Source organism: Metarhizium acridum, assembly GCF_019434415.1.
Source record: "Metarhizium acridum strain ARSEF 324 chromosome Unknown scaffold_13, whole genome shotgun sequence".
NCBI classification, from domain to species: Eukaryota; Fungi; Ascomycota; class Sordariomycetes; order Hypocreales; family Clavicipitaceae; genus Metarhizium; species Metarhizium acridum.
The window spans coordinates 3,334,733-3,357,284 of NW_027094016.1; the positions used below are offsets into that span (position 1 = coordinate 3,334,733).

At 52.1% G+C, this 22,552-nt stretch overlaps 9 protein-coding genes across 9 annotated transcripts; 5 read left to right on the top strand and 4 right to left on the bottom strand.

Moving 5' to 3' along the window:
• The first annotated feature begins 352 nt into the window (after positions 1-352).
• Positions 353-4,399, top strand: J3458_003654 (uncharacterized protein). Its single transcript, XM_066117882.1, has 2 exons — positions 353-2,192; positions 2,253-4,399. The coding sequence occupies exons 1-2, from the start codon at positions 1,126-1,128 to the stop codon at positions 4,018-4,020; spliced, it is 2,835 nt and encodes a 944-aa protein (XP_065977674.1). The 5' UTR covers positions 353-1,125; the 3' UTR covers positions 4,021-4,399.
• Positions 4,400-4,568: 169 nt separating this feature from the next.
• On the top strand, positions 4,569-5,835 carry J3458_003655 (uncharacterized protein). Its single transcript, XM_066117883.1, has 2 exons — positions 4,569-4,692; positions 4,764-5,835. Exons 1-2 carry the CDS (start codon positions 4,647-4,649, stop codon positions 5,780-5,782), a joined length of 1,065 nt encoding a protein of 354 aa, XP_065977675.1. The 5' UTR covers positions 4,569-4,646; the 3' UTR covers positions 5,783-5,835.
• On the bottom strand, positions 4,700-7,736 carry KTR4 (Mannosyltransferase). Its single transcript, XM_007808631.2, has 4 exons — positions 7,373-7,736; positions 7,051-7,311; positions 6,375-6,993; positions 4,700-6,315 (listed from the first exon to the last, which is right to left on the bottom strand). The coding sequence occupies exons 1-4, from the start codon at positions 7,518-7,520 to the stop codon at positions 6,159-6,161; spliced, it is 1,185 nt and encodes a 394-aa protein (XP_007806822.1). The 5' UTR covers positions 7,521-7,736; the 3' UTR covers positions 4,700-6,158.
• A 273-nt stretch (positions 7,737-8,009) lies between these two features.
• Positions 8,010-10,799, top strand: J3458_003657 (uncharacterized protein). Its single transcript, XM_007808630.2, has 2 exons — positions 8,010-8,145; positions 8,232-10,799. The coding sequence occupies exon 2, from the start codon at positions 8,633-8,635 to the stop codon at positions 10,685-10,687; it is 2,055 nt and encodes a 684-aa protein (XP_007806821.2). The 5' UTR covers positions 8,010-8,145; positions 8,232-8,632; the 3' UTR covers positions 10,688-10,799.
• J3458_003658 (uncharacterized protein) lies at positions 10,748-11,512 on the bottom strand (the record flags this gene model as incomplete). The annotated part of the gene is made up of 1 exon (XM_007808629.1): positions 10,748-11,512. One exon carries the CDS (start codon positions 11,510-11,512, stop codon positions 10,748-10,750), a length of 765 nt encoding a protein of 254 aa, XP_007806820.1.
• A 343-nt stretch (positions 11,513-11,855) lies between these two features.
• On the bottom strand, positions 11,856-13,910 carry J3458_003659 (uncharacterized protein; the record flags this gene model as incomplete). Its single annotated transcript, XM_007808628.2, has 1 exon — positions 11,856-13,910. One exon carries the CDS (start codon positions 13,908-13,910, stop codon positions 11,856-11,858), a length of 2,055 nt encoding a protein of 684 aa, XP_007806819.1.
• Positions 13,911-14,644: 734 nt separating this feature from the next.
• J3458_003660 (uncharacterized protein) lies at positions 14,645-16,437 on the top strand. The gene is made up of 2 exons (XM_007808627.2): positions 14,645-15,173; positions 15,234-16,437. The coding sequence occupies exons 1-2, from the start codon at positions 14,933-14,935 to the stop codon at positions 16,355-16,357; spliced, it is 1,365 nt and encodes a 454-aa protein (XP_007806818.2). The 5' UTR covers positions 14,645-14,932; the 3' UTR covers positions 16,358-16,437.
• Positions 16,438-17,842: 1,405 nt separating this feature from the next.
• J3458_003661 (uncharacterized protein) lies at positions 17,843-22,451 on the top strand. The gene is made up of 5 exons (XM_007808626.2): positions 17,843-18,996; positions 19,070-19,254; positions 19,310-19,388; positions 19,443-20,116; positions 20,184-22,451. The coding sequence occupies exons 1-5, from the start codon at positions 18,454-18,456 to the stop codon at positions 20,686-20,688; spliced, it is 1,986 nt and encodes a 661-aa protein (XP_007806817.2). The 5' UTR covers positions 17,843-18,453; the 3' UTR covers positions 20,689-22,451.
• On the bottom strand, positions 21,294-22,112 carry J3458_003662 (uncharacterized protein; the record flags this gene model as incomplete). The annotated part of the gene is made up of 1 exon (XM_007808625.2): positions 21,294-22,112. The coding sequence occupies one exon, from the start codon at positions 22,110-22,112 to the stop codon at positions 21,294-21,296; it is 819 nt and encodes a 272-aa protein (XP_007806816.2).
• Positions 22,452-22,552: the final 101 nt, after the last annotated feature.

Below are 22,552 nucleotides of genomic sequence, written 5' to 3' on the forward strand. Positions count from 1 at the left end.
CGATGCATTCCTGCCAAGTTGAAGAATTTCGTATCTTGGATCTGAACGCTCCATCCTGTCCCGTCCTCTCCGAGTGGTTGGGCCCGAGTTCAGTTGGGAGAAAAGACGTTTTCGAGCGGGATGGTTCCGTGGTCCATGGTCGTCCTGTTCTGCTGCACCTTGTCCTCGTTGACGACACAGTCCCTAACATGTTGGAGCCATTGCGGCTGGCCAATTCCAAGCCACCCCTCTAGAGCCTCGAAGTACTCCGTAGCCACACCTCCAATCTAGGACACCCCCCTGGCTCATAGAAGGCGGAGTTTTCGTTCTCCAGGTGACCAGGATGCCAGAGGGATCCATCTCGCCACACGCCCTCAAGATCCTAGCCGAAATAGCGACAGCCGTTGAGAAAACTGACACCAGCAGTTGTCCCTTCAGTGCCATTACCCGCAATCCCGTCCCTGCTGACAACGATCATCTTTCAGAACGCTCGTTTGTCATGCATGCAGAAAGTCGTTCTCGTGGGGTCATGACTAGAAGGGCAAGACACGTGCGGTGAACTCCCCCCATGTTGCTGCAGCCGGACGTTATTATGTGGTACTTCTTTGGTGTTATATCTGGGCTGGGTTCTGAAAAGCCAAGCTCAGCCCAGTTCGTGGTACTTTTGGGCCCTCCCTCGTTGAGGCCCATTTTACGTCTATTGTACTCTGCCGAGTCTGTTAGTTATTACTCTTTCCCCATGCCATCTCACACCTCAAAAGCAACCCACCCCCCATTCCTCTTCAAGTATTTTATTTTGTTTCTTGCCTCCTGTTGGATCGTTTGAGCTTTCCATCGTCGGTCTTTACCATACATCGGCGATTAGAGAAGCAAGACTCCAGACGATATTGAACAAGACATACAGTTCCCCACCAAGAAACGACATTCCCAGATTAAATCCGCATTAACGGCTGTTCAACTTACTTTTTGACCGATTCCCTTGAATCTCGCAATACAGTTCGAGTGGTGTATATATCGATCGTACTTTATCAGATATTCGGTCAAGGCAAAACTTTTTGGTGGATCAACCACCGATCGGTTGAGCGTGGAAGGCGGATAACTACCTTGGATTGACCGGAATCTATTACCAAGACGAAGAGTTTCTCAATGGGTAACCTATCAAGTTTCGAGCCTCGTCAGCGTTTGGATCTCCCGGATACGCCGCCCGAGCTGGCGAGCCCGGGCGCTTCGTCACTATCTTCTCGGTCTTCCCCATCAACAGAGCAGGCCTGGATACACCGGAATATAGCTTCCCTCCCCATGTCCAATTATGACAAGGCTATTAGTGCCGACACATCGACGGCCACTGGTGAGAAGGATACCAGTAAAAACCGATCGGAGTCGAGCAACCATTCCTCTTCACGGCAGCAACTGCCATCTTTACACAGTCTTTTCGGGCCACCGTCTTCCATTCGTTCGCTTCATTCTCCGTCCGAAAGAGAAACATTGTATCTTGTCCAGTCACCAGTTGACCGATCCCGGATATCGCCAGGTGCCGGAAACAATAGTACTTCATATTTCCCCCCAACGGCATCACCTCCAGTTTCACAACCTCGAAGCACCTACGATTCACGTCTAGATGCCCACTCTCTGGCTCGCTCTTACTCTGGTCCACGATCTCCAAAATATTATGAGCAACAGCGCAGCAGGTCTGACTCTAGAGCCGAGTCTGAGAGCAGCAAGTGGTCAGTCCATCAAGATGTCAGCCGGCATGAGTATTCCTTGGGATCAAGGGATCCTACTTTCCAGTCCCCAGAGGGTCGTGCGCGGACCCAACTTCCTGGATCAAAAGATTCTGCTCAACGAACAACACAATCTAGCTCTAGTGCGCCGCCTACTCCGGAAGGCTCTGCAGCTTCAGAGGGGGTGCCAACGAAGGATGGCCTTGGCCCTAAGATCTGGACGGGGACACACTTCCTACCTCGGTTTGTTCGGGCCGCCGATGTTCCGGGAGAAGGCATGTGCTATTTCTATGATGACGGAAGCCACTGTAAGACCGTGATTGATGGTGAGGCCGTGAATGCCCACTGGGGTGTGACCAAGGCCGGCAAACCTCGAAAAAGGTTGGCCATAGCCTGCATTACCTGCCGTGAGAAGAAGATTAAATGTGACCCTGATTATCCGAGATGTGTTCAATGCGAGAAATTTGGGCGTATCTGCAAATTCAAAAATGCGTGAGTGATTATTTGCCTCATCAATTGCCAAGTAGGTCTGTATATGCTGACAACTCATAGGCCAAGGGGTGGGCACAATACCTCGCCTCCGACTACGCCTGCTGAACTCGATGATAAGCGAAAGATGGTGGGATCATCGACACAGAATGATGGGAGACTTTCAACCAGTGGACCAACGTCTCCAGTTTCACCGCGAGTTGTTCTGCAGCAACCTCCAGAAACGGGCTACAGCAACAAGAGGCTCAAGATCGGTTCTGATGCATATGCAACAAATGGCGAGCCACCAGTGGCAACAGCCCAGCCAATGGATCACTCAAAGTCTTCGATGTCCATTCAGCAATCATCCTCGGAGCTACCCCGAATACCCGATGATGTGCTGCATAGGGCATGGCGGACGGATCCCTATGTGTCCGACCCCCAGTCTATTAGCACGGTTCTCTCGCAATTCTTCGGCCATATCGACAACGCCATTGTTATTCGGTTCCTCCCCGAGGATATCTTCAAGTCGTGGGTAGCCAGCTCTGCCCATCGAAAGTCGCCAGACGATATGATGCTTTTATACAGTGTCTTGGCTATTGGCGTTGCCTTGTCTGGCGGCCCTAGGCATATTGCCTTCGAGTATGCACAGGTCGCCCATTATGCCCAAAAGACTTCAACAACACCCTCTCTTCATCTGGTTCAATCCAGAATCCTCTTGGCCCTGTACAATGTGGCCGCTTCTCGATCCTGGGAGGCCAACGAACTCGTCTCCTCTGCAGCTGCCACAAGCGCTTGCTTGCAACTTAATGAAGAAATCGATAAATCGAAGGACGCTAATTTGGCCGTGTATCCCTTTGGCATGACTCGCACGTGCTATGCAGAGACAAGACGGCGAACTTTGTGGTCGTTGTTTATGCTAGAACGACTAAGTCCGCTATTCCCCGAGAGGCCGACGATGATGCACGCTGAAGATATTTACATTCGACTTCCGTCTGATTCAGAGAGTTTTGAGAAGCAACTAGATGCGCGGATGCCCATGTTTAACCCGTATGAAAGCAGCTTCAATAATTTCAACGAGAAGCCTTCCGATATCACAAGCCATCTCGTTGAGATAGTCCACATTTGGTCATCTTGCCAATCAACAATTCACAGACTAGCCAGCAGACCCAATGGGTCCGATGCCGAAGGCTTGCGAGTCCGCTCTCTTACCAAGAGAGTCCATGACTGGCATTCCGCGCTCCCATTGAGACTGTCTTTTGGTGCCTCTAATCTAGAGTCGGCAGCATTTTCTGGAAAGGTTGGATCGTTTCTGACCATGCATCTCCTTTGCCACCATGCTCTTATCCAACTAAACCGATATCATCTGTCCGTTGGGAAACTGTCTGCTGAATATCGCTCAAGCCACTTTCAGGAGTGCCGGGACAACGCGAGTAGTATTATTGAAATTGTGAGCTGCCTGGATCGCCTCTTGCGTATTCGACCAACCATTCTGAGCACGCCTCCACCAGCCATGAGCATTGCCGTGATCACTGCCATGGATGTCTTGACTTCAAGTGGACCTCTGAGCGCCATGCACGAAGTGATCGGTAGCATGCGAATTGCTAGAACAACAGTGGATAGCTGTGCAAACATCTGGGAGCATGCCCGCACTTTTCAGATGGCCTTGGACCAGCGACTCCAAAAGCTGTATAGAATTCGGGACCAAGGCTCCAGGGAAAGGTCCTTTGATGACGTTTGTGTTAGCAACTTCGCTAGCGATAGAACTGAGCAACCTCACTGGCAGATCCTCCGTCCTTTGGAGCGGGCATACCCCATCGATATGGATGTGGTCTATTGTTCACCAAATTAAAACCCATATCCTGTGCCTCGTTTTTTTGTCTGGTATTTTTGCATGAGTCGGCGTTTTCCTAGTTTTTGGGTGACTGTCAGGTTGACAAGTCAAGTTTAACAGTACTGGTCAGGATCATTATTCACCTTATGTATTCAGACATTATATTGGGAAGCAAAGAACGGCGGCCGAGGCGGATCCTCACGGATTATGATGATAGATAGGGCGGGAGAGTCACGCCAAACTCGGCCAGTACTGAAATAGAAACGAAGGAAGCATGTATGAGGGACGCACATATATTCAATAACCGTACATACCGGTACAAATGAAACAGTGTGCTTTTGGAACGATTGTATACCTCTCAGTACAATGTAAAGAGTGAAATGAAAGTGTCTAGAAGTCGAAGTCGGGGAGAAAAGCAAAGAGCCTCTTTGTTGACCAGACGTGAAAGTGGTGGTGGTGTTCCGCTAAAGCAGCCAATCAGAGAGGTTTTGGCGCCTTCCTTGTATGAATCGCTTAGCTGACCACCATCCAGCGCTGCTCTAGCAAGGAGCATCCAACAACACACTGTTGACCTCAAATGGGAAACTGCTGACAACCCACCAACCCATTCGAAGGTACGAAAATGATGGATACTGCTAGTCAAAATGAATTTCCCAGATAAACCAGCGGCTTACCTGCTTGGTTCTAATGGTACGTCGGCTTTTTAGCAAGCTTGAAGCCGAAAACTATCTTGAAGGCCATATTGACACCCAGAATCATAGGCCCCGTCCATGCCGTCAAGTACTCAGCGTCTCCCGGATCCTACATCTTGACAGGCTCCGGAGATCGCTCCATCCGCCTGTACAACCCATTTTCTAACATTGCCGTGCCAGAGCCTCAGTCTGGACCAAAGCCAGCGGCGCCGCAAGGCCGTCTGATTCAAACGTACTCAGCACATGGATATGAAGTACTCAGTTTAGATGTCGCAGCGGACAATGAGAAATTTATCTCGGGCGGTGGCGACCGCTCTGTTTTCTTATGGGACGTTGCTACGGCAGTCACAACGAGACGGTTTGGAGGCAACGTTCACGGACATTCAGCACGAATCAATTGTGTCAGCTTCGCAGGGGATGGCGATTCTTTGGTCGTGAGTGGTGGCTTTGACACCACCGCGCGAATATGGGACGTGAAGAGCGGCAGTGTCAAACCTATTCAGGTGTTGAACGACGCCCGAGACGCAATCACGTCGCTAGTTGTTCGGGGCCCCGAGATCGTGACCGGCAGTGTGGATGGGAGAGTGAGAAGCTACGATGTAAGGATGGGCCGTTGCACAACGGATGTTATGGGAGCAAGCGTCACCAGTCTATCTCTCACAAAGGATGGCCGGTCAATGTTGGTGGGCACACTGGACAGCAAAGTGCGACTGATGGATCGCGAGAACGGCAGTTGCCTTCGGGCATATTGCGACCCTGTATGGAAGAACGAAGAAATTCGAGTACAATCACTCTTAGGCCAACGGGAGAAGTACGTGATTGCAGGCGACGAAATGGCCGTGGAACCTGGGAACAATGGCGAAGGTAGAGTATGGGCGTGGGATCTGCTCACGGGCAAAGTTGTCGCCAAAGTGAATGTTCCTTGGGGCCCGCAGGGTTATGAGCAAAAGAAGAAAGCTATTGGCAGAGACGGCAAAGAAAAACAACGTAGTAATGTGATCAGCTGTTTGGCGTGGAAAGAAGATGGCTGGGGAGATCAATTTTGTGTGGGAGGCTCCTCCGGCGTCGTTGCAGTTTTCAATGTATAATACAGGTTATACAGCTACATGCGAATAAGGAAAACTACGTAAATGCTTTCAACCAAGTTCAAAGCCTCTTTCATAAAGTCATTTATATTGACGCATGATGCAAGGGACGCCACCTATCCTCGAATCGCAAGGTCTTGTTTTCTTGTGGAAACACGAATTAACATGGTCAGAGACAAAATGATCTCAGCCTAGCAAGCGCCATGAACACCTAGATCCCGAATCAAATGCTCCCGTTGCGGATCCCAAGCTTTGTTGTCCCAGTATCATTATTCCAAATTTCCCAACAGTCGATTGATGTGTCATTACGCGACGGGCAAAGTCACCCTATAAGAGAAGACAAGTTCACATCTCCATCCCCCTCGTTGTCGATGGGCGATTATCCCAAGCCGACATACTTGAACCAGTTCGGCCTGCAATCTTCATGGTGCAAAAAAGCTTCCCCGTCGGTAAGGCGTCCCGTAACGCAGCCACTGCACTTGGGTGAATTAGGGCAGTTGAAGAATGGAATGTGCTGATAACCAATGTCGCGGAACCTATTTTACAATTAGCAATGTAATTCAATTTCTTTGAATGATTCTTGACGGTGGCATACCAATGAATTTTGCTCTTGTCCTCAAACAGGCCAAGACCGATACTGTGGACGGGAGCATCGCCCCATCGCTCGTAGAAGAAGCCGCCCGCTCGATCCAAGTGATTAAAGTAGTCCTCGTACGGTTTGCTTCTCCAAAAGTCCATATCCGCAACCTCGAAGTTGCTCCAGAAATGGCATGTAGAATAGCCCTGAGCCGCCTTGTTATGCGCTGGGCGTCTCTCAGAGTCGGTAAGCCAGTTGAGGGCATTGTTGGTATGGAGGTGCTCAGGGTGATCAGCGAGGAACCGGACCGTCTCAGGCCACAGAGTGGGCAGTGTTTTGGGCTCGTCGTACAGCGTGATGGTGAAGCCATACGTCTTGTTGTTATCTTGCATGTATCGAAAAATATCGTAGTCAACATCGCAAAAGAAATGGACTTTGGGCTCGACGCGCCAATACCACCTGGTGTTTTGAAGAGCAGGATGCTTGTAGAAGAGACCACTGTTCCATCGGCACATTTGATGATATGAAATCATTTTCGCGTACTGAACACCTCCCTTCTCCAGTATCGTAGTAGACTCGTCATACAGCTGCTGGTCGATCCATGACGGGACGGCCCAATGCTCTTTCGGAATGATTTCTGTATCAAATTAGACAAACCTGGCTTCGACAGTGGGCAGCCCGTGTTGAAGCTTACCGTAGTTGCATTTGGCCTTGGTAGCAGCCTGGGTCTTCTTCTTGAATTCTTCTGAAAAAGGTTCATCATTGAAAAAAGTCCATGGATAATTGAACTTGCTGTTCCATGTTCGCTCCAAGTCTTCCATCGAGGAAACCATTTCATCAACCTCTGAATTTCGCACCAAAGCCAGCAATGTGGCATTGACTCGGTCAGTGTCAGCGGCATCTGGTGCATATCTGTCCGAAGTGCGCACGAGAACCCCTTCTGGTTCTCCCGTAGCTATAATTACCAACTTGATTAGACTGGGATTGGACCTGATTGCGCGAAATGGAAGACGAACGATCTAGATTGGGATCACGCTCAAAGTTAACATAGCGCTCGCCCGGCCCACGGAGACCCGATGACGGCCGAAAGACTTGATAGAGAAAAAAACACCAGAGAATAGCGGCAGCAAACAGCAGGACCCTGACGGGTCGTGCGATTGCCATGGTGTGTTGTTTGAGCGAGCTACGATGCTCGGGCGCAATGTTCTTTCTGCCTTGTACACGGTCCACAACCCGGCTGGGTTGACACGAAACAGCTAGAATGGTATAAGTAGTCGACGGATAAACCGTATTCGAGTGCGTTGTCTGATGGTAGGTAGACAGTGTGGGCTTGCGTGTTGCTGAGACGTGGATGGATTGACCAGAAGCTTGGTCGCAAAGGTCGAGGATATGAGTTCCAAGCACCAAGTAAATACTAACATATTACGGTATTTTCCAGTAGAGTGCGCGATAGCAGGATACCGTGCTGGGACTCCGGTCCCCGCTGCACACTGTAAAGTTAGAAAGGGGGCTTGGAGCTACTGGTTTGACGCGCATCCAAAACCCCACCAGCCAAGCGCGCCGGAAGTCTGGGTGCCCCGCTACGTCAACTGGTAGTTACCAAATATTGGCTTTATACTATGTACTTGGGCATTCCTCCATCTCGTCCAAGTACTGCCGTCTCTCAAAGACCAGGCACCGCTGCGTCTTCAGTGGAAGATGGACAAGGCAGATCGCCATGTCTTTTGCGTCACAGCTGGGCGCTTTAACGCGCGAGCTAGTTGAGGTGCTGGCACCTCCGTCTGTTCAAGTACGATTCGCCTCCCTTCCTGAATTGCTACGCTGTTATGCTGCTTGTGACGATGCCATTACTACCTGTCCTGACGCGATAATTAGGCAGACTCCCTCAAGGCTTGATAAAATCAGTGATGCTTCGTTGAGGAAATTGAAGTCACATACCTTTCTACAAACCAATCATTTTGAAGTAGAAAAGGTCTTGGACGGTCTTGACGAGCGGTTTCGCATCAACGACAGGGATGATTTAGCGGATGCGTTACGACAACGGTTGGTGAGGTTAACAAGCCTTCCATCCAAATGGCATCCTGAAATCTTGCACCTCTTTTTGGAACTATCTGATCAACCCACGTTTAAATCCAGCCTCAGCGACTTGAAGCTGCTAGGACACAGCGAGGCTACACCTACAATAGCCTTGCGTTGGGAGGATATTGCAAAGGAAGACGGCTGGGACGAAGATGGTTCTCTTTGGCAGAACATAAGATACAGCGACGATTCTGAAGATGACGTCTATGAGCAAAAATTCACTGCCGAACCCCAGGCTTACGTTGTATGGCGACGGGGGCTCCGAGGTACGCACAGCAGCATGTTACATATCCCGCCCTGAAGACACATATGCCCTTGAACAGGTGCAGACTGCACAGAAATGGAGAATACAGCTACCACCCCAAGACCTATCAAGACAGACACGGAAAGTAGCCGTTTCCGAAATCCAGGTTGTACGGGACGTCCTGTTCATGCTCCAAGGACTCGACTGTACCCTCTTCACTCAAAATTGCGTGGCAGTCCCATCTTACCAGCTGGATAACATGGAATGGGAGCCATACAGAGCCATCATGCAGACTTTCACAGATTTTGGCGGCCACCTTCGAAGACTTCGGTTGTTTGTGGGGCAGCGACAAGATGTTCCTCATTTGCAAGCTTTTCAGGATTGCATCTCCGATCGACTGCGCAAGCTGGACTACCACATATCCGAACTGCAAACTTGTCTAGTAGCACCCTCAGCAGATGTTGTGCTGAGCCTTGTCGGCATCAAGGCCAAGCTGATACCCTGGCTGCAACCATTGCATGCCCTAGCTAGTATTGTGTCAACGATCGAGGCTGGGCCCCAATCCACACCATTCCGATATCTGGAGCTGGTGTTCGACGAGGCTTGCGTCGCGCAGCTCAGCGGAAAGGCAGAACTGTATGAATTTCTGGCGCGCATTTTTTCCGAATGCTTCAGGGTGTATCTGCGGCCGATTCGCCTATGGATGGACGAAGGCAAGCTCCTTTCAGCCAGTGATTTGTTTTTCGTAGCGGAGGTATCACCCAACACACCGTTGAGGAAAACATGGCAAGATCGATACCATTTGCGCCGGACGCCAGAAGGAGCATTACACGCACCGGCTTTTCTTCGAACAGCTTTAGGTAACATCTACAATGCCGGAAAGAACATTATTGTTCTAAAACTACTCGGAAAACACGACGCAGCAGTCTTCCTAAAAGCCAGAAATGAACCGTCTCTTGACTACGAAACGATATGTCCAGCCGGACAAGAACTCGTCCCATTTGCAGAGCTATTCGACACAGCATTCGACCGCTGGATCCAAAGCAAGTATCGCGCAACATCAACGACACTCAAACGCACCCTTTTTGACGACTGGGCACTCTCATCAACCCTTGACACTCTTCACGCCATCTACCTCATGTCCGACGGCTCAGCATCATCCACCTTCTCCGCCAACATATTCGCCAAGCTCGACTCCCTACGAGCAGACTGGTCAGACCGGTATGCGCTAACGGCGGCGGCCCAAGATAGCTTCACCACCATTGATCCTAGTCGTCTGACTGTCACCGTCTCCGAGAACATGCTCAACCTGCCGCCGATCCAATGCCGTAACTTAGTTCGCTCCGTCCTCAGCGGCATAACTGTCAATTACCGTCTTCCCTGGCCTCTCCAAATGATTTTCAACGACACAAGCATGCACCACTACCAGTCCCTCTTCACACTCCTGCTGCAATTCAAACGCGCCACGCACGCGCTTCAGTCTCCGAGAATGCTGGATAACTACTGGACAGACCGTGATAACTGGAACGCTAGTGCCACTTTCTACTCTGCCCGCAGCAAACTCCTCTGGTTCTGCACTACTATCCAGACATATCTCACCACTCTTGTCCTCATCCCCATTGACATCCAGCTACGTCGTGATCTCGGGGTATCCCACGACATGGACGACCTTATCTCCACCCATGAGAAAGCCCTCAAGGCAATGGTTGACCAGGCTTGTCTCGGAAGTAGATTAACACCTATCAGAGAAAGCATTCTTGACATGCTTGATCTCTCTCTAAAGCTAGAACGAATAAGAAGCGGCGTCGTCGATACGGAGGAAGAGGCCCACGTCGGCAAATCGTATGAAGAGGTGTTGACGGACATCAAAGTAGAAGTAGATAGACAAGTACGCTTCATATGGTCCGGTCTCCGGAGCGTTGCGCGCGCCACAAGCGATGCCCAGTCCGCCAAATGGGACATCCTGGCGGACATGCTCCAGGCCGGCGACGTCGACACCACCACATAGCAATCAACATTTGAATGCGAGAACTGTTTTCACCACCACACTGTAGCCCCCCTCCCCCAATCAAGGCCAGCCGCTCTTAAGCCTATCCGCAAAAAACTTCATGACGGGAAAAACCTCGCCCCTATCCCTCGGCATTCGCACCTCGCCCCCTCCCCACCTCACGACCTGTACATTCTTGAATTCTTGCCTGATGCTGTCTTCCGTATCCTCATCGACCTGGCATACCAACACGTGCGTATCGCTCTTCTCCCTGTCACGCCTCGTCGACACCATACTCCCAGGCAGACCGCCGCCAATCGAAACAACACCCTTAAACGCCCTCCTCCCTTCCCCGGACGCAGAAACGTCCACGACACGCTCGGCAGCCAGCTGCGCGGCCATCCCCAAAGCCAACGAGCCGCCCTGCCCGAAGCCAAACAGCAGCACGTCGCTCATCTCCCAGCCGCACTTGTCAACCAGCACACCCTCAATCAGTTCCCGCACCACCAGTCCGGAGGCCCTGGTGAACCCCGGGTCTTGGTCCAGCTCCCCCGTGCTCTGGTCCAGCGCAATGTCATCGCCCCAGTGGAAATGCCCCGCCGACAGAGGCGAGTCGTCGACGAGCGACGGCGGGAGCGGGCGTGTGCCGCGGACGGAAATGGCCAGCACGCCGGGGAGGTTGAGGTTGCGGGCAAAGTTGGCAAAGGGCGTCTCGGAGTCGCCCAGGCCGTGGAAGAGGATGAGGAAGGCGGTCGTTGATTCGGCTGGCGAGGGGAAGTGCAGGGCCAGGGGGAGGGTGGACGAAAGGGGAGAGAAGTCCTCTTGCGTTGGTACCCGGGGAGGCATTTTTCGGAAAGGGGAGGGATTTGTCGTTGCTGGTGATGTTTGAGCGAGAGACGGGTGAGAGAGTGAGGTGGGCAAGTGTCAGAGTGGAGACGGCGTACATTGCCGTCGTGGGAGTTTGGTTGATGGACGAAAACAGTATAATTCCTGTATGAGCAGCACTGATGGAGACTACATAGTTTTATGTTGTGAAAAATGGGATATAGATCATTTATAGATTGAGCATGGGGAAGGCGACTAATTCGGTTGGATATTAGGTGATCCCGGTTACTCACCACGGTTACTCACCTTACAACAAACAGGAGACATCAACCAGCAATGAGCCATTATACAAGTACATTCAAAACTACCTCACCACACTCGCGACATCTTCCCCCAAACTCCTGACCTTGACCTTTGACGCGCCCGGCTTCATCTCCACCCACTCCCCTGCGCCAGTCCAGATGCCGGCCTTGGTATAGTCCCCGCTGTTGCTACCATCCATAAACCCAAATCTAAAGTACTCTGGCAAACCTAGCGTCTTATTTCTTGACCAAACAAACTTGTGCTTGGCGTCGACATCGTTAAAATACGATCTGAATCGCTCTACATCGTTGACGAGAATGCTAATGCCGTCAAATTGCATATACTCCGACTTATCCCAAGTAAATGTAATATTTGACTGCACGGCTGTTGTATTTGAAATATCTATGACGGGAGCGTGAATTGTAGGCAGAGGTGTTCCCTTTTGGGCATCACCTTGAAGCGCGGCCGAGGTCTGTAGAACAGAGTCGAATCCCCAGCGGGCAATGCCGTTGATGAACAGGCCGATGAGGAGCCCTTGGTAGAGGAGAGACGGCCGTGTCTGCAGGCTCGTTCCCGGGAGCAAGAGAAGCGCGAGAATGTAGTGGTGAATACGCAAGTTGAGACCGGGGAGAAGGAGAGAGATGATGATGCCGAGGAGGAAGATGGCGTAGAGCTTAATGTATTTGATGAAGCGGGCTTCTTGACGGAAGAACCACACTTGGGTTGCGACGATGACGACGAGAACAATGATGATGATGGACAGCGCTGCTTTGGCGCCAGGCTGCTGATTCAGGTCGTGGGCGTTGAGACGCTGAATGGGGATAAAGCTGAGGGTGTAGTTGTCCAGGGCGCCGACCCAGCACGCTCCCAGCCACAGAACAGTCTTTTCGATTTGCGCAGTCAGGCCTCTGAGCGTGCGACGGACGCCCATCTTGTCGTACATGACCCAGGCGACAAACATGGCTGGCAGGAACTTGCCCATAATGTTGGAGAATAATGCTGTGACGGACCTGTTGGTTGGCGGATCGGTGGCCATGCCCACCGTCCAGAAGACGCCGACGAAGGTCGGAAAGAAGAACATGGCTGGAGACGAGGTAAAGACCGACAAGACGGCAGTGAAAACGACCGAGATGGCCAACAGCGACCACCTCGTGTCCTGGGATTCGCAATGGACGTCTGGCAAAAACGAAAATGACAGCGGAAAATACGAGTCGAAGTGTATGCTGGTGAGGCCATTTCTCTGTGTACTCAGATAATTCTGGCTCCTGCCGACGAGCTTGACGACGCCGCAGCCCCCATTAGCGTTGGAAATGACGCCGGCGTGGATAGCGGCGCCGCAAATGTACGAATCCCCTCGATAGGTGGCATTCTCAGGCGCAACATCATTCGACGGCCCGCCTACAATCAAGGGCTGATAAATGACTTCCTGGTCGCCAACAGCCCTCGGGTTGAGTACTTGATAGCTGGCGCAATTTGCTGAGCACCGGAACGCGAAGCCACTGCCTTTGAACGGGCGGCAGTCGTTCCCGTCAACGCCGCATGAATTGCCTGAACCCCAGTATGACGCGCCGCATCCAATGGTCTGGGGTTGGCCCCATCCAGCAACTTCGGTGGCAATGGTTCCCTGTCTCTTGACAAGCACAAACGTGATAAGCCAGATGGAAAAATAGAAAAAGAGCACCCAGAAGCGTCGCTTTACCGTGGGGAGAAACTTGTCCACGAGGAACAACGGGTATTCCTGAATCATAGGGAAGAACGGCTTGATGCGATATGGCTGCGGGTTCGTAGGGCCCTTGGACCATTTGCCAGCGGCGCGAATCATTCGGCGCACAGGGTAGGGAACCCATTTCCATCTCTTCCATGCATTCTCATCCTGTACGAATCGCGGGGTAGGCGGGTCGCTCTCACTCTCGACGTGGAGAGTGCCATCGCTGCTATCAAGAGGTGCGTCCGGATGTCCGGCATCCGTTGTGGTGGTGGCATTGTTGCCGTGCTGGCGATGGCTGGCGTCTTGATGACGGTCCGAGTTGACGACGTCGTCGAGGCCCACGTTGGCTTCGCGTCGCTCGGATTCGGTCATGAGGGGCTGGTCTTCGTCTTCATGATGGCCGACCATGATGATGCAGTAAACAAGAACGACAGAGATACGAGACGGGCCTGGTCTCGAGACGAGTTGGTTGCGAAATAGCCCAGTTCGCCCAGACAGAGCCGGCTAACACGGAAATGGGTCGACGTGCGCAAAGCGTGCGGCTTGAAAGGCCCGAAGCGTCAGGAGGTTTTGTGAGACTGGTCTGGGCCGCTTGGCTGTCTGGGCTGTCTGGGCCGGTCGTACTTCTTACAATTGATGCGTAAGCTTGCTGAGGGCAAGGGGCAGTTATTCCGGGCCGCAAAGTCCAGCACACTGTAAAGAAGATGTCGACCCCAAGGTTTGACAATAATTTACGGGTAGGGCCGAGGGGGTTTTTGAACCAGCGCCGAGAGTACAGAATACCAAGCAAAGGAAAAAAAGCGTCTGCCACTCCAGCGTGAGGCAGGCGCTCACGCAGGCTCATGACATAGCGAGCCGCTTTTGGCCAACGGTGACGAGCACCTCCATCTATTGGCTCAAGTTCCATATATTGGCCAGTCGACGTTCTGGCTGTCAAGGCAAGTGGGTCCAACGAGCCTGCAACAGCCACCAGCAACGCCGTGTCAGTTGCTTGTGTACCGAGTACTCCGGGAGAGTCCAAGAATTCTTATGTCCGAGGTCGGCAGCCGAAGACCCTAAGAGAAGAGGGCCTATAACATGATTGATAGTATTACACACTTACTCGTGCCCGCTCATTTTTTCTCTCTATATATTCCAAATTAGCTTAGGGTTAGGGTTATCATATCGCCCTGATATGGCGTAGAGTTGGTGTTAAGTGAAAAGGTGGGGCTGCTATCGGATTCGCTGCTCACTTTCGAGATTCCTTCTGGGAATGGACTCACATGACGCCTATCCTACTCAACCCTCACTCAACGATGCTTGACTGTTTTTCAATGTCTTTGTTTTCTCATTACTGAGCGGCCTCTTCTTTGTCGTTGTTAGATTTTGTCTTTGATCAGTCGCTGTCCGCGCCAGCAACCAGCGCAAAATTTTCGTCTGGTTATTGCAAGATGTGTGACTCTCAGCCAGGCGACTCAAACATGCCAACGCGGAAAATTTTCGAGCTCCTGGGCGCCGCTATTGCAGATGGTTGTGCTGCCCGTCTCGGACGACTGTCAATTCCTGGAAGAAGGCCGATGGAGACTCCGAGCTACACTGCCATCACATCTCGCGGCGCCATTCCTCATCTTACGCCTGATAATGTGACCAGGTATACTAATTGTGGTGCTGCCTACATGGCATTGGAAGATTGTGAGCAAAACAGCCCAATTTCTTTGACAATGAAATCAGAAGAGTAGTTAACATGAGCAGTCGTCGAACGAAAGGAACCACCCATCTACAATACCCCTGAGCATGACACACTCCGCCGTCTACACAATTTCACAGCCTTGGAATCAGATAGAGCCACCATTCTGGGAGCAAGAAGATGCCCCGCAGTCGTAACTCCTATGGGAAACGGCGCAAAGGCCGTCACACTCTTCACATCAACAGGCTTCGCAAGTGTCAATGTGTCTCAGTATGTGGCAGCAGTCAAGAGCCTACAGCCAGATGTAGTCGTTCCTTTGGCAGATTCACTCCATACAAGCTCGACGCCAGCATCGAAAAAGCTCATCAAAATGGTAGAACGGACAGAGGAATGGGTTGACGACTTTCTGAGACAGTTCGAAGGTAGAGCGCATTTGGAGCAGTTGGGCATTTCGGTATTTGCGCCGGTTCTTCCTGTGGAAATGCCTCTCCAATGGGATTATCTGAGACACATCGCAGAAGATATTGTAAATGAGGTCTCGGGCTTGGCGGTGTACGACGTCAACATTCTGCCGGAACTCAAATCATATGAGCCTCTGGCAGCGCTACCCAAGCTATCTTTTGATCAACCCAAATCTCCCCATGACGTTCTGCGCCAAGTTTCTCTAGGAGTGGATATTTGCGCACTACCGTTCGTGAATGGCGTTTCTGATGCTGGAGTGGCCCTCACGTTTACCTTCCCAGCGCCCGAGGTAGAGACGCCGCAGCCGATGGGTATCAACATGTGGTCTACGGATCACAGTGTCGCGGTAGTGCCACTGCAAGAAGGTTGTGAATGCAATGCCTGTACCAATCATCACAGAGCGTATCTGCAACATTTGCTGAATGCAAAGGAGATGCTGGGCTGGAATCTTCTCCAAATTCATAACCATCACGTCATTGATACATTCTTCCAGGGTATTAGAGACGAACTGAGGAAGGGGTTGGATCACTTTGAAGAGCAAAGAAAGAGGTTCTTGGCTGCATACCTGCCCGAGTTGCCAGAAGGCACGGGCGACCGACCGAGGGCTCGTGGATATCATTTCAAGAGTGAGACTGGACAGGAGAAGATCAACAAGTCAACTTGGATGGACATGGACAGAAAAGCGAATGGACATGTTGTAGAAAACGTAGCCAATGGGAAAATATAGACCATATAGACGAGAAGACGAAGAAACAACAGCGTATCATGGACAAATATTATTGCCAGTTTTGACGAAGGAGACATGAGAAGCACACAGGCTCCTGCGATAGTCCGGAAATAATAGGGAAGCATAAATTGCCGCAATCAATGGCACGCCATGGAAGATGGCGGGTACCACACACGTGGTTACATGTCCGGGGAATTTCCAAGGTACGAAGCTACTGAGTCTCCTTTCGCGGTATCCCAGTCCGTCGTCAAGTCGAATCTTGTCCGCAGCGTAGCACTACAGTTCGCAGCAGAATATGTTTGGTCAATGACAAGTATGCGCTTATACTGTAGTTGGTGACTTATACTATGGCATAGAGCGCGATATCCATGTACTTGCTCTGGTTAACACCTTAGTACTTTGGCCTCCCATTATAGGAATCTAGACTCACAAGTCGGTGGGCTCTCTGCAAATCGCCTCGGTCAGGTTGCCTGTGCATGGGATGACAACCCAGCCAACTCGGTGAGCAATCGGGTAAAACGTGCGTGTCAACGTGCTAACCCCCGCCAAATACCCCGAGGGATTATTGGAAGTAGGTCCGCTTCGAAGCGCATGAGGTTGGGAAGCTGAATGGATACCCCCGGTTGACATTGTGTACAGCGAACGGAAGACATAATAACTGCTGCTCCAAGTTTGGACAGTGGCCAACAAGCTTGAGCCAACAAAGCGAAGAGCTGTGTGTCTTACGCATCATCGATCCCCACGTGTCAAGTCGCTGCCATTGAACGGGTTGAAAGATTTCATTTTCCTCGAGAATACGGTTTTCCAGACCCCACTTGCCAAGAGGCGGATGCCTTTCCGGTTGCGCAGTTTAATTGTATGCGTTTGATGCTGAAGTGGAAGGAACGACATGGCTGCACCATTTGGATCCAAATGGCAGCTGAGGGTCGAGAGCCAATGTCGCTGCAAATCATCCGACCAAAATTTTCAGTCCAACTGGAACATTTATTTTTGAATCGATAGCTTCTGCAGCATGCTCTGCTCTCTTGGCCCCCGTCTGGCATCAGATTCCACAGCCTACGGAGTACTCCGTACTTTTTCCCACGCCGTGCCGTTGCATGGAAAACAACATTAAAAAGAACCTTGACAGACCATGGATCCCTGTTCCTCCACATCGCCAATGATGGCTTTCGATCTGGGCACGAGGAAACGCTCCCGATGGTTCGTGGTAGTGGCTGGCGCCCCGTGGCCGCGCTTTAACTGGGATAAGCTTAATGTAGGGAAGTGGCGTGCAGCCGCTCTACGGAGTAGTGCTTCTCGAGAGGGCTACATCAGGCAAGTAAGTGGTGAAGATGTGCGGTTGCACTAGGTGGTGATACTCCAGATCAAAATTCGCCTTGCTCAATAGCACTGACACTACTGCTCATAGTTCTTCTAGACTCGGTGTCCCGCGCTCTTGCTACACAAAACTAACCTCTCCCGGAATCAAGCTGCGTACCAAAAGTCTGTAACTACATTCTCCGCACATATCTGTGGAGTACGGAGTACCAACGTGGGCTTACCCACACCATCCGCTATCCGAGTTGGTCCTTCATCTCCAGCAGCTCTTCGACCATCTCTGTTGACATAGGATAAGCCTGTTGTCACCAAGAGTGGCGCCGACACGTGCCCTTGTTCCTGAAGGTGAAGGGCTCACGGTAACATCGCTTCTATCTTTTTTCCCGGGATTGCTCGAACCGGAGTGTCAATATTTCTCCACTACAGGCAGTTAGTTCTGGGGGTGCCCGTCAAGAAAGGGCAGTGCTGGCTCGGATGGCTTGACAAGATACATCCCGGTCGAAGCTGGATTCTCACAGCTTGATAACCGCTATGTAGGCGTCCGGCCCTAGTGACGCCATCCAAGGCGGTAGCTTCCGGTCCATGGATTAGGGCCTTTTGCATGCGCCGGTCTGCAGCTTTCGCAGGTCGCAAAGAAATTACCACGAGACATATAAGCACGTCGCAAACCGCGCCCGAACTCGTCACCCATTCCTTCTTTCTTTCCCTCTGCTAAGCTTGCTCGAAAAGCCAATTGCCTATTCTTCGTTATACTAATATCAACGAGGACTACCGCAATCATGCTTGCAAAGCTCAACGTCGCTGCTGTTCTGGCAGCTTCGCTCTCAGTTGTCTCAGCCCAGACCTACCAGCGTCTTGGAACGTGCCCAACTCTGGGGTGTCTTCTGCCACCCGACCAGAGTGATTTTCTCCCTGGTCAGCTTTTTGACCTGAGAGTTGAGGTTCACGCCCCCGTCAATGGCTCTGAGGCTGCTCACGACGGCAAGCCTGATGAGAAATTCAAGGTGACTATTGCAAAGGATGGCAAGGAGGCCAAGGATATCACCAACTTCTTCGGAGTGAAGGAGCCCGAGGTGGAGAAGTGGACTTTCAAGTGGTACGAGGATCTCTTTGCCGAGGACAAGAAGACTCCATCAGTTGTCAACGTTGCCTCCAAAGCTTATCGCAAGCTCTCTCTGAACGAGCCCGGCAAGTACACCGTGACTCTACAGTACTATGGGGGCGAGAAGACAACGGCTGAATGGGTCGTTCGTCCTATTGACGAGAAACGCAAGGCCAAGAATATCATCTTCTTCATTGGTGACGGCATGACCACCAACATGGTAAGCATCCCCGAAACACTGACATCCGTGGTCGAACTACGGTCGCGATGTAATTTAGACTTAACACGATTAGATCACCGCTGCCCGTCTTCTTGGGCACAAGAGCATCAACGGCAAATACCAGACTCGCATGCAGATGGACGAGTTTCCTGTTCTTGGCCACCAGATGACTCACTCGATTGACAGCTATATCACCGACTCTGCCAACTCAGCTTCTGCTCTATACTCTGGTCACAAGAGCACTGTCAATGCCATGGGGTATGCAAATCGTGTGTGGTCTGTTTGTTGTGATACCCGGCTAACAGGCCTGTAGAGTCCACGCTGATTCGTCTCCCGACCCTTTCGATGACCCCAAGGTTGAGACCATTGTTGAGATCTTCCGCCGAATTACCGTATGCTCAACTAGTAACTAGATTCTGAATTCCTTACTAATACTATGAATGCAGAAAGGTGCTTGGGGTGCCGTCTCCACGGCGTTCTTGGCTGATGCCACTCCCATTGCTCTCACCGGCCACACCCGCCGCCGCTCTGAGTACGGTCCTCTTATCGACCAGGCTCTTAACGGCCTGACCAACTACAGCTGGACTAACCATGACGGCCCTGACGTCTTCTTCGGTGCCGGTGCCGAGCAGTTCTACGCCGGCAAGAGCAGTTACAAGGGCAAGGACTACTATGAGGAGTTTTCAAGAAAGGGATACTCTGTCAGCTTGAACAAGACCTCCCTGGAGAAGATTGACACCAGCAAGAAGGCCCTGGGTGTCTTCTGCCAGAGCAACTTGCCCGTCTGGCTGGACCGTAATGTTTACAAGGACAACCTAAAGAACTTCAAAAACAACCCCAAGGGCGGAAATGACTCTGCCCTTGATCTCCCCGGCTTGAAAGAGATGACTCTCAAGGCTGTTGAGGTTCTCCACAAGCGTGGTGGTGACAAGGGCTTCTTCCTCATGTCCGAGGCTGCCTCTGTCGACAAACAGATGCACGCCCTTGATTACGACCGTGCCCTCGGTGATCTCCTTGAACTTGACGACACTGTCCGTGAGACCATCAAGAAGCTCAAAGAGCTGAAGGTTCTCGATGAGACACTGGTTGTGGTTTCTGCTGACCACGGCCACGGATTCGAGTAAGTTCCCGCACCTCCACTGTCCGACGCCTATGCTGAGTGTTAAATCCCTAACAACGATTTTTAGTGTCTGGGGATCGGCTGATACCGAATACATTGCCAAGAACGACGATGAGCGCAAGAAGCGCGACGCCATCGGCGTCTACGAAAAATCCGGTCTCTCCCAATACACCGAGAAGAACAAGAATATCCAGTATGGCACCGGCGTCAACTTCCCCTCAAACTGGGAGCCTCGGTACGCCATCGCCGGTGGTGTCGGCGCTGCCCCCGACCACCGTGAGGACTACAAGGTCCACAAGAGCGGTCCCCGTGAGCCTGCTGTTAAGGGCGCCGATGGCAGTTACATTGTCAATGCCAAGGATTCGCCTAACGGTTTTGTCATCAACGGCACTCTGCCGACCGACGAGGCTCAGGGTGTTCACTCGCTAACTGATGTGCCTGTGTTTGCCATGGGCCCATGCCAGGAGACCTTTGGAGGCACCTACAACAACGTGGACATCTTCTACAAGATGGCTACGTGTTTAGGCCTGGCGCGCCGAAATACTGAAGGCAAGGAGCCCAAGAAGCAGTAACGTGCTTGATGTGGGGGAAATGGCGGGTTAGGAGATAGACTTAATGACGTGATGAGAAGTTGTAGATTAGTACATAGCATATATGGTGTAGAGTAGTCGAAAGAGACAGAACTGATTGCCTAGTCGAAACAAGATGTACGTGAGTTGTTAAAAGAAGTGTTGATATTAGCCGTGCGGGCCCGCCCACAACCGCAAAATATGTCATGTCTTGCCGTAACGTTCTAGCTTTCTACTCATAGCCCCTGAAATACACGGAGTGAAAGGAGGAGAGCGTCTATAAATACTTCCTTTTCTTTTACCAATCCTTAAAATTGAATCACTTTTTTTCCCTCAGCCATATTGCACTTTGCTACAAGACCGGTGTCGAAAATGACTTTTCACAAACTACAATTCCCGATATCAAAATCCTGGCCCCCCAAAAAACCGTCACGACCCGCATGAAGCTGTGACCACATTTCATTCTCCTACACACATTTTGTCAACTTTTCACGCCCAATACTGTATTCAGGTCCAGTGGAAAAGAAGAAGAGGGGGATTTAAAACAAGGGGGCAGAGTAGCAAAACTCACCCGCTATTGCATACCCGGTAGGCATCTCAGTGCTTCTCTACCGCACCGAGACGGAATCCAAGCTTGCCAGAATGCCAATCAGCTCGTTGGAGTCGATTTCCTCGGGAGGATGGTCGGGACGGCTGCTCAGCGCGGCGGTGTGCATCCACACGCTGCCCTCCTCGTAGGTGCTGAAGCGCTCCGCCACGTCCCGGACATTGGACGTGCGCAGGCCGCCGCCCAGGACGAACTGTATCCGCCCGGCCTGCTTGTGGCACTCGTGGTCGAGGCGGTCGACGTTGTCGGCGCAGGGCCCGCGGCCGCCGGCGGTGAGGAGGCCCTCGAAGCCCAGCCGGGTGAGCGTCTCGATGCCGTCGCCGATGCGCCTAGTAGCGGCGATGGGGTCGAAGGCGCGGTGGAACACGCACCCAAAGGGCTTGGCGGCGTCGAGGAGCGTCCGGCACGACTGCCGGTCGATGTGGACGACGTCTGGCTCCCCGGAGACGGGGTCCTCGGCGGCCGTGGGCTGCAAGAGGCCGAAGACGAAGCCGTCGCCGCGGAAGGGGTTGAGGAGCCCCGTGGCCTTGAAGTCCCGTATCGACTGGGCCATGGCGGCGACCTCTTGGGCCGTGTATACGAAGTCGGGGGACCCGTCGCCGGGGGCGCCGCGGGGACGGATCATGATGCGCACGGGGACTGTGATCTTTGCCGCGATCCTCTTGAGCTCGGCGACGGGGGGCGTGGTGCCGCCGAGAGGGTACGACCCGGGGGCGTTGAGCTCGACGCGGGAGGCGCCTTGGCTTTGGGCCTTGAGGGCCGATTCGCCTGAGAAGACGGCCACCTCGAGCGGCATCTGGGTTGTCTCGCGGGCTATCATGACGCTTGGGTGCCGGGAGGGACGGATGGCTGGGGGGAATAAAGGAGCAGAGGAGGATGAGGATGAAGAGGGACAAATGCGGCCAGTTGTTTGAGAGAGGAAAGGCGACGACCGGGGGGTTATATAAAGGACGCTGCGGGCTTCATTCTTCGGGACATCGAGGTCGACGAGATCGGTCGTGGGCCGAGGAAACTGTTCAAGGATAGATAAGCTGGACGCTGTGTGTCTCTCTGTCTCTCAACCCATCGGGCGCAAAGACTTGGGTCGCAAGTTTGATAAGAAGAAGTAGATGCAACGAGGTTATTGTGGGAAAAGGAAGACAATGGTGGTGGTGAAATCACTCGCGATGTCATGGTTCGGAGACATCGGGCGCCAGCGGACCCCGGAGTCGGAGGAGCTCCAGGAGCTTCCAGGGTTCAGGTGCTGTCAAGTGGGGCGGC

Bases quoted from the DNA above. Each gene is read 5' to 3' on its own strand.
- J3458_003654 (XM_066117882.1), top strand. From the start codon at position 1,126: ATGGGTAACCTATCAAGTTTCGAGCCTCGTCAGCGTTTGGATCTCCCG. The intron at 2,193-2,252 runs GTGAGTGATTAT...GACAACTCATAG, and splicing joins ATCTGCAAATTCAAAAATGC to GCCAAGGGGTGGGCACAATA.
- J3458_003655 (XM_066117883.1), top strand. From the start codon at position 4,647: ATGAATTTCCCAGATAAACCAGCGGCTTACCTGCTTGGTTCTAATG. The intron at 4,693-4,763 runs GTACGTCGGCTT...CCAGAATCATAG, and splicing joins TTACCTGCTTGGTTCTAATG to GCCCCGTCCATGCCGTCAAG.
- KTR4 (XM_007808631.2), bottom strand. From the start codon at position 7,520: ATGGCAATCGCACGACCCGTCAGGGTCCTGCTGTTTGCTGCCGCTATT. The intron at 6,994-7,050 runs GTAAGCTTCAAC...AATTTGATACAG, and splicing joins CAAGGCCAAATGCAACTACG to AAATCATTCCGAAAGAGCAT. The intron at 6,316-6,374 runs GTATGCCACCGT...ATTGTAAAATAG, and splicing joins GACAAGAGCAAAATTCATTG to GTTCCGCGACATTGGTTATC.
- J3458_003657 (XM_007808630.2), top strand. From the start codon at position 8,633: ATGACGTCTATGAGCAAAAATTCACTGCCGAACCCCAGGCTTACGTTG.
- J3458_003660 (XM_007808627.2), top strand. From the start codon at position 14,933: ATGTGTGACTCTCAGCCAGGCGACTCAAACATGCCAACGCGGAAAATT. The intron at 15,174-15,233 runs GTGAGCAAAACA...TAACATGAGCAG, and splicing joins CTACATGGCATTGGAAGATT to TCGTCGAACGAAAGGAACCA.
- J3458_003661 (XM_007808626.2), top strand. From the start codon at position 18,454: ATGCTTGCAAAGCTCAACGTCGCTGCTGTTCTGGCAGCTTCGCTCTCA. The intron at 18,997-19,069 runs GTAAGCATCCCC...TAACACGATTAG, and splicing joins ACGGCATGACCACCAACATG to ATCACCGCTGCCCGTCTTCT. The intron at 19,255-19,309 runs GTATGCAAATCG...ACAGGCCTGTAG, and splicing joins AGCACTGTCAATGCCATGGG to AGTCCACGCTGATTCGTCTC.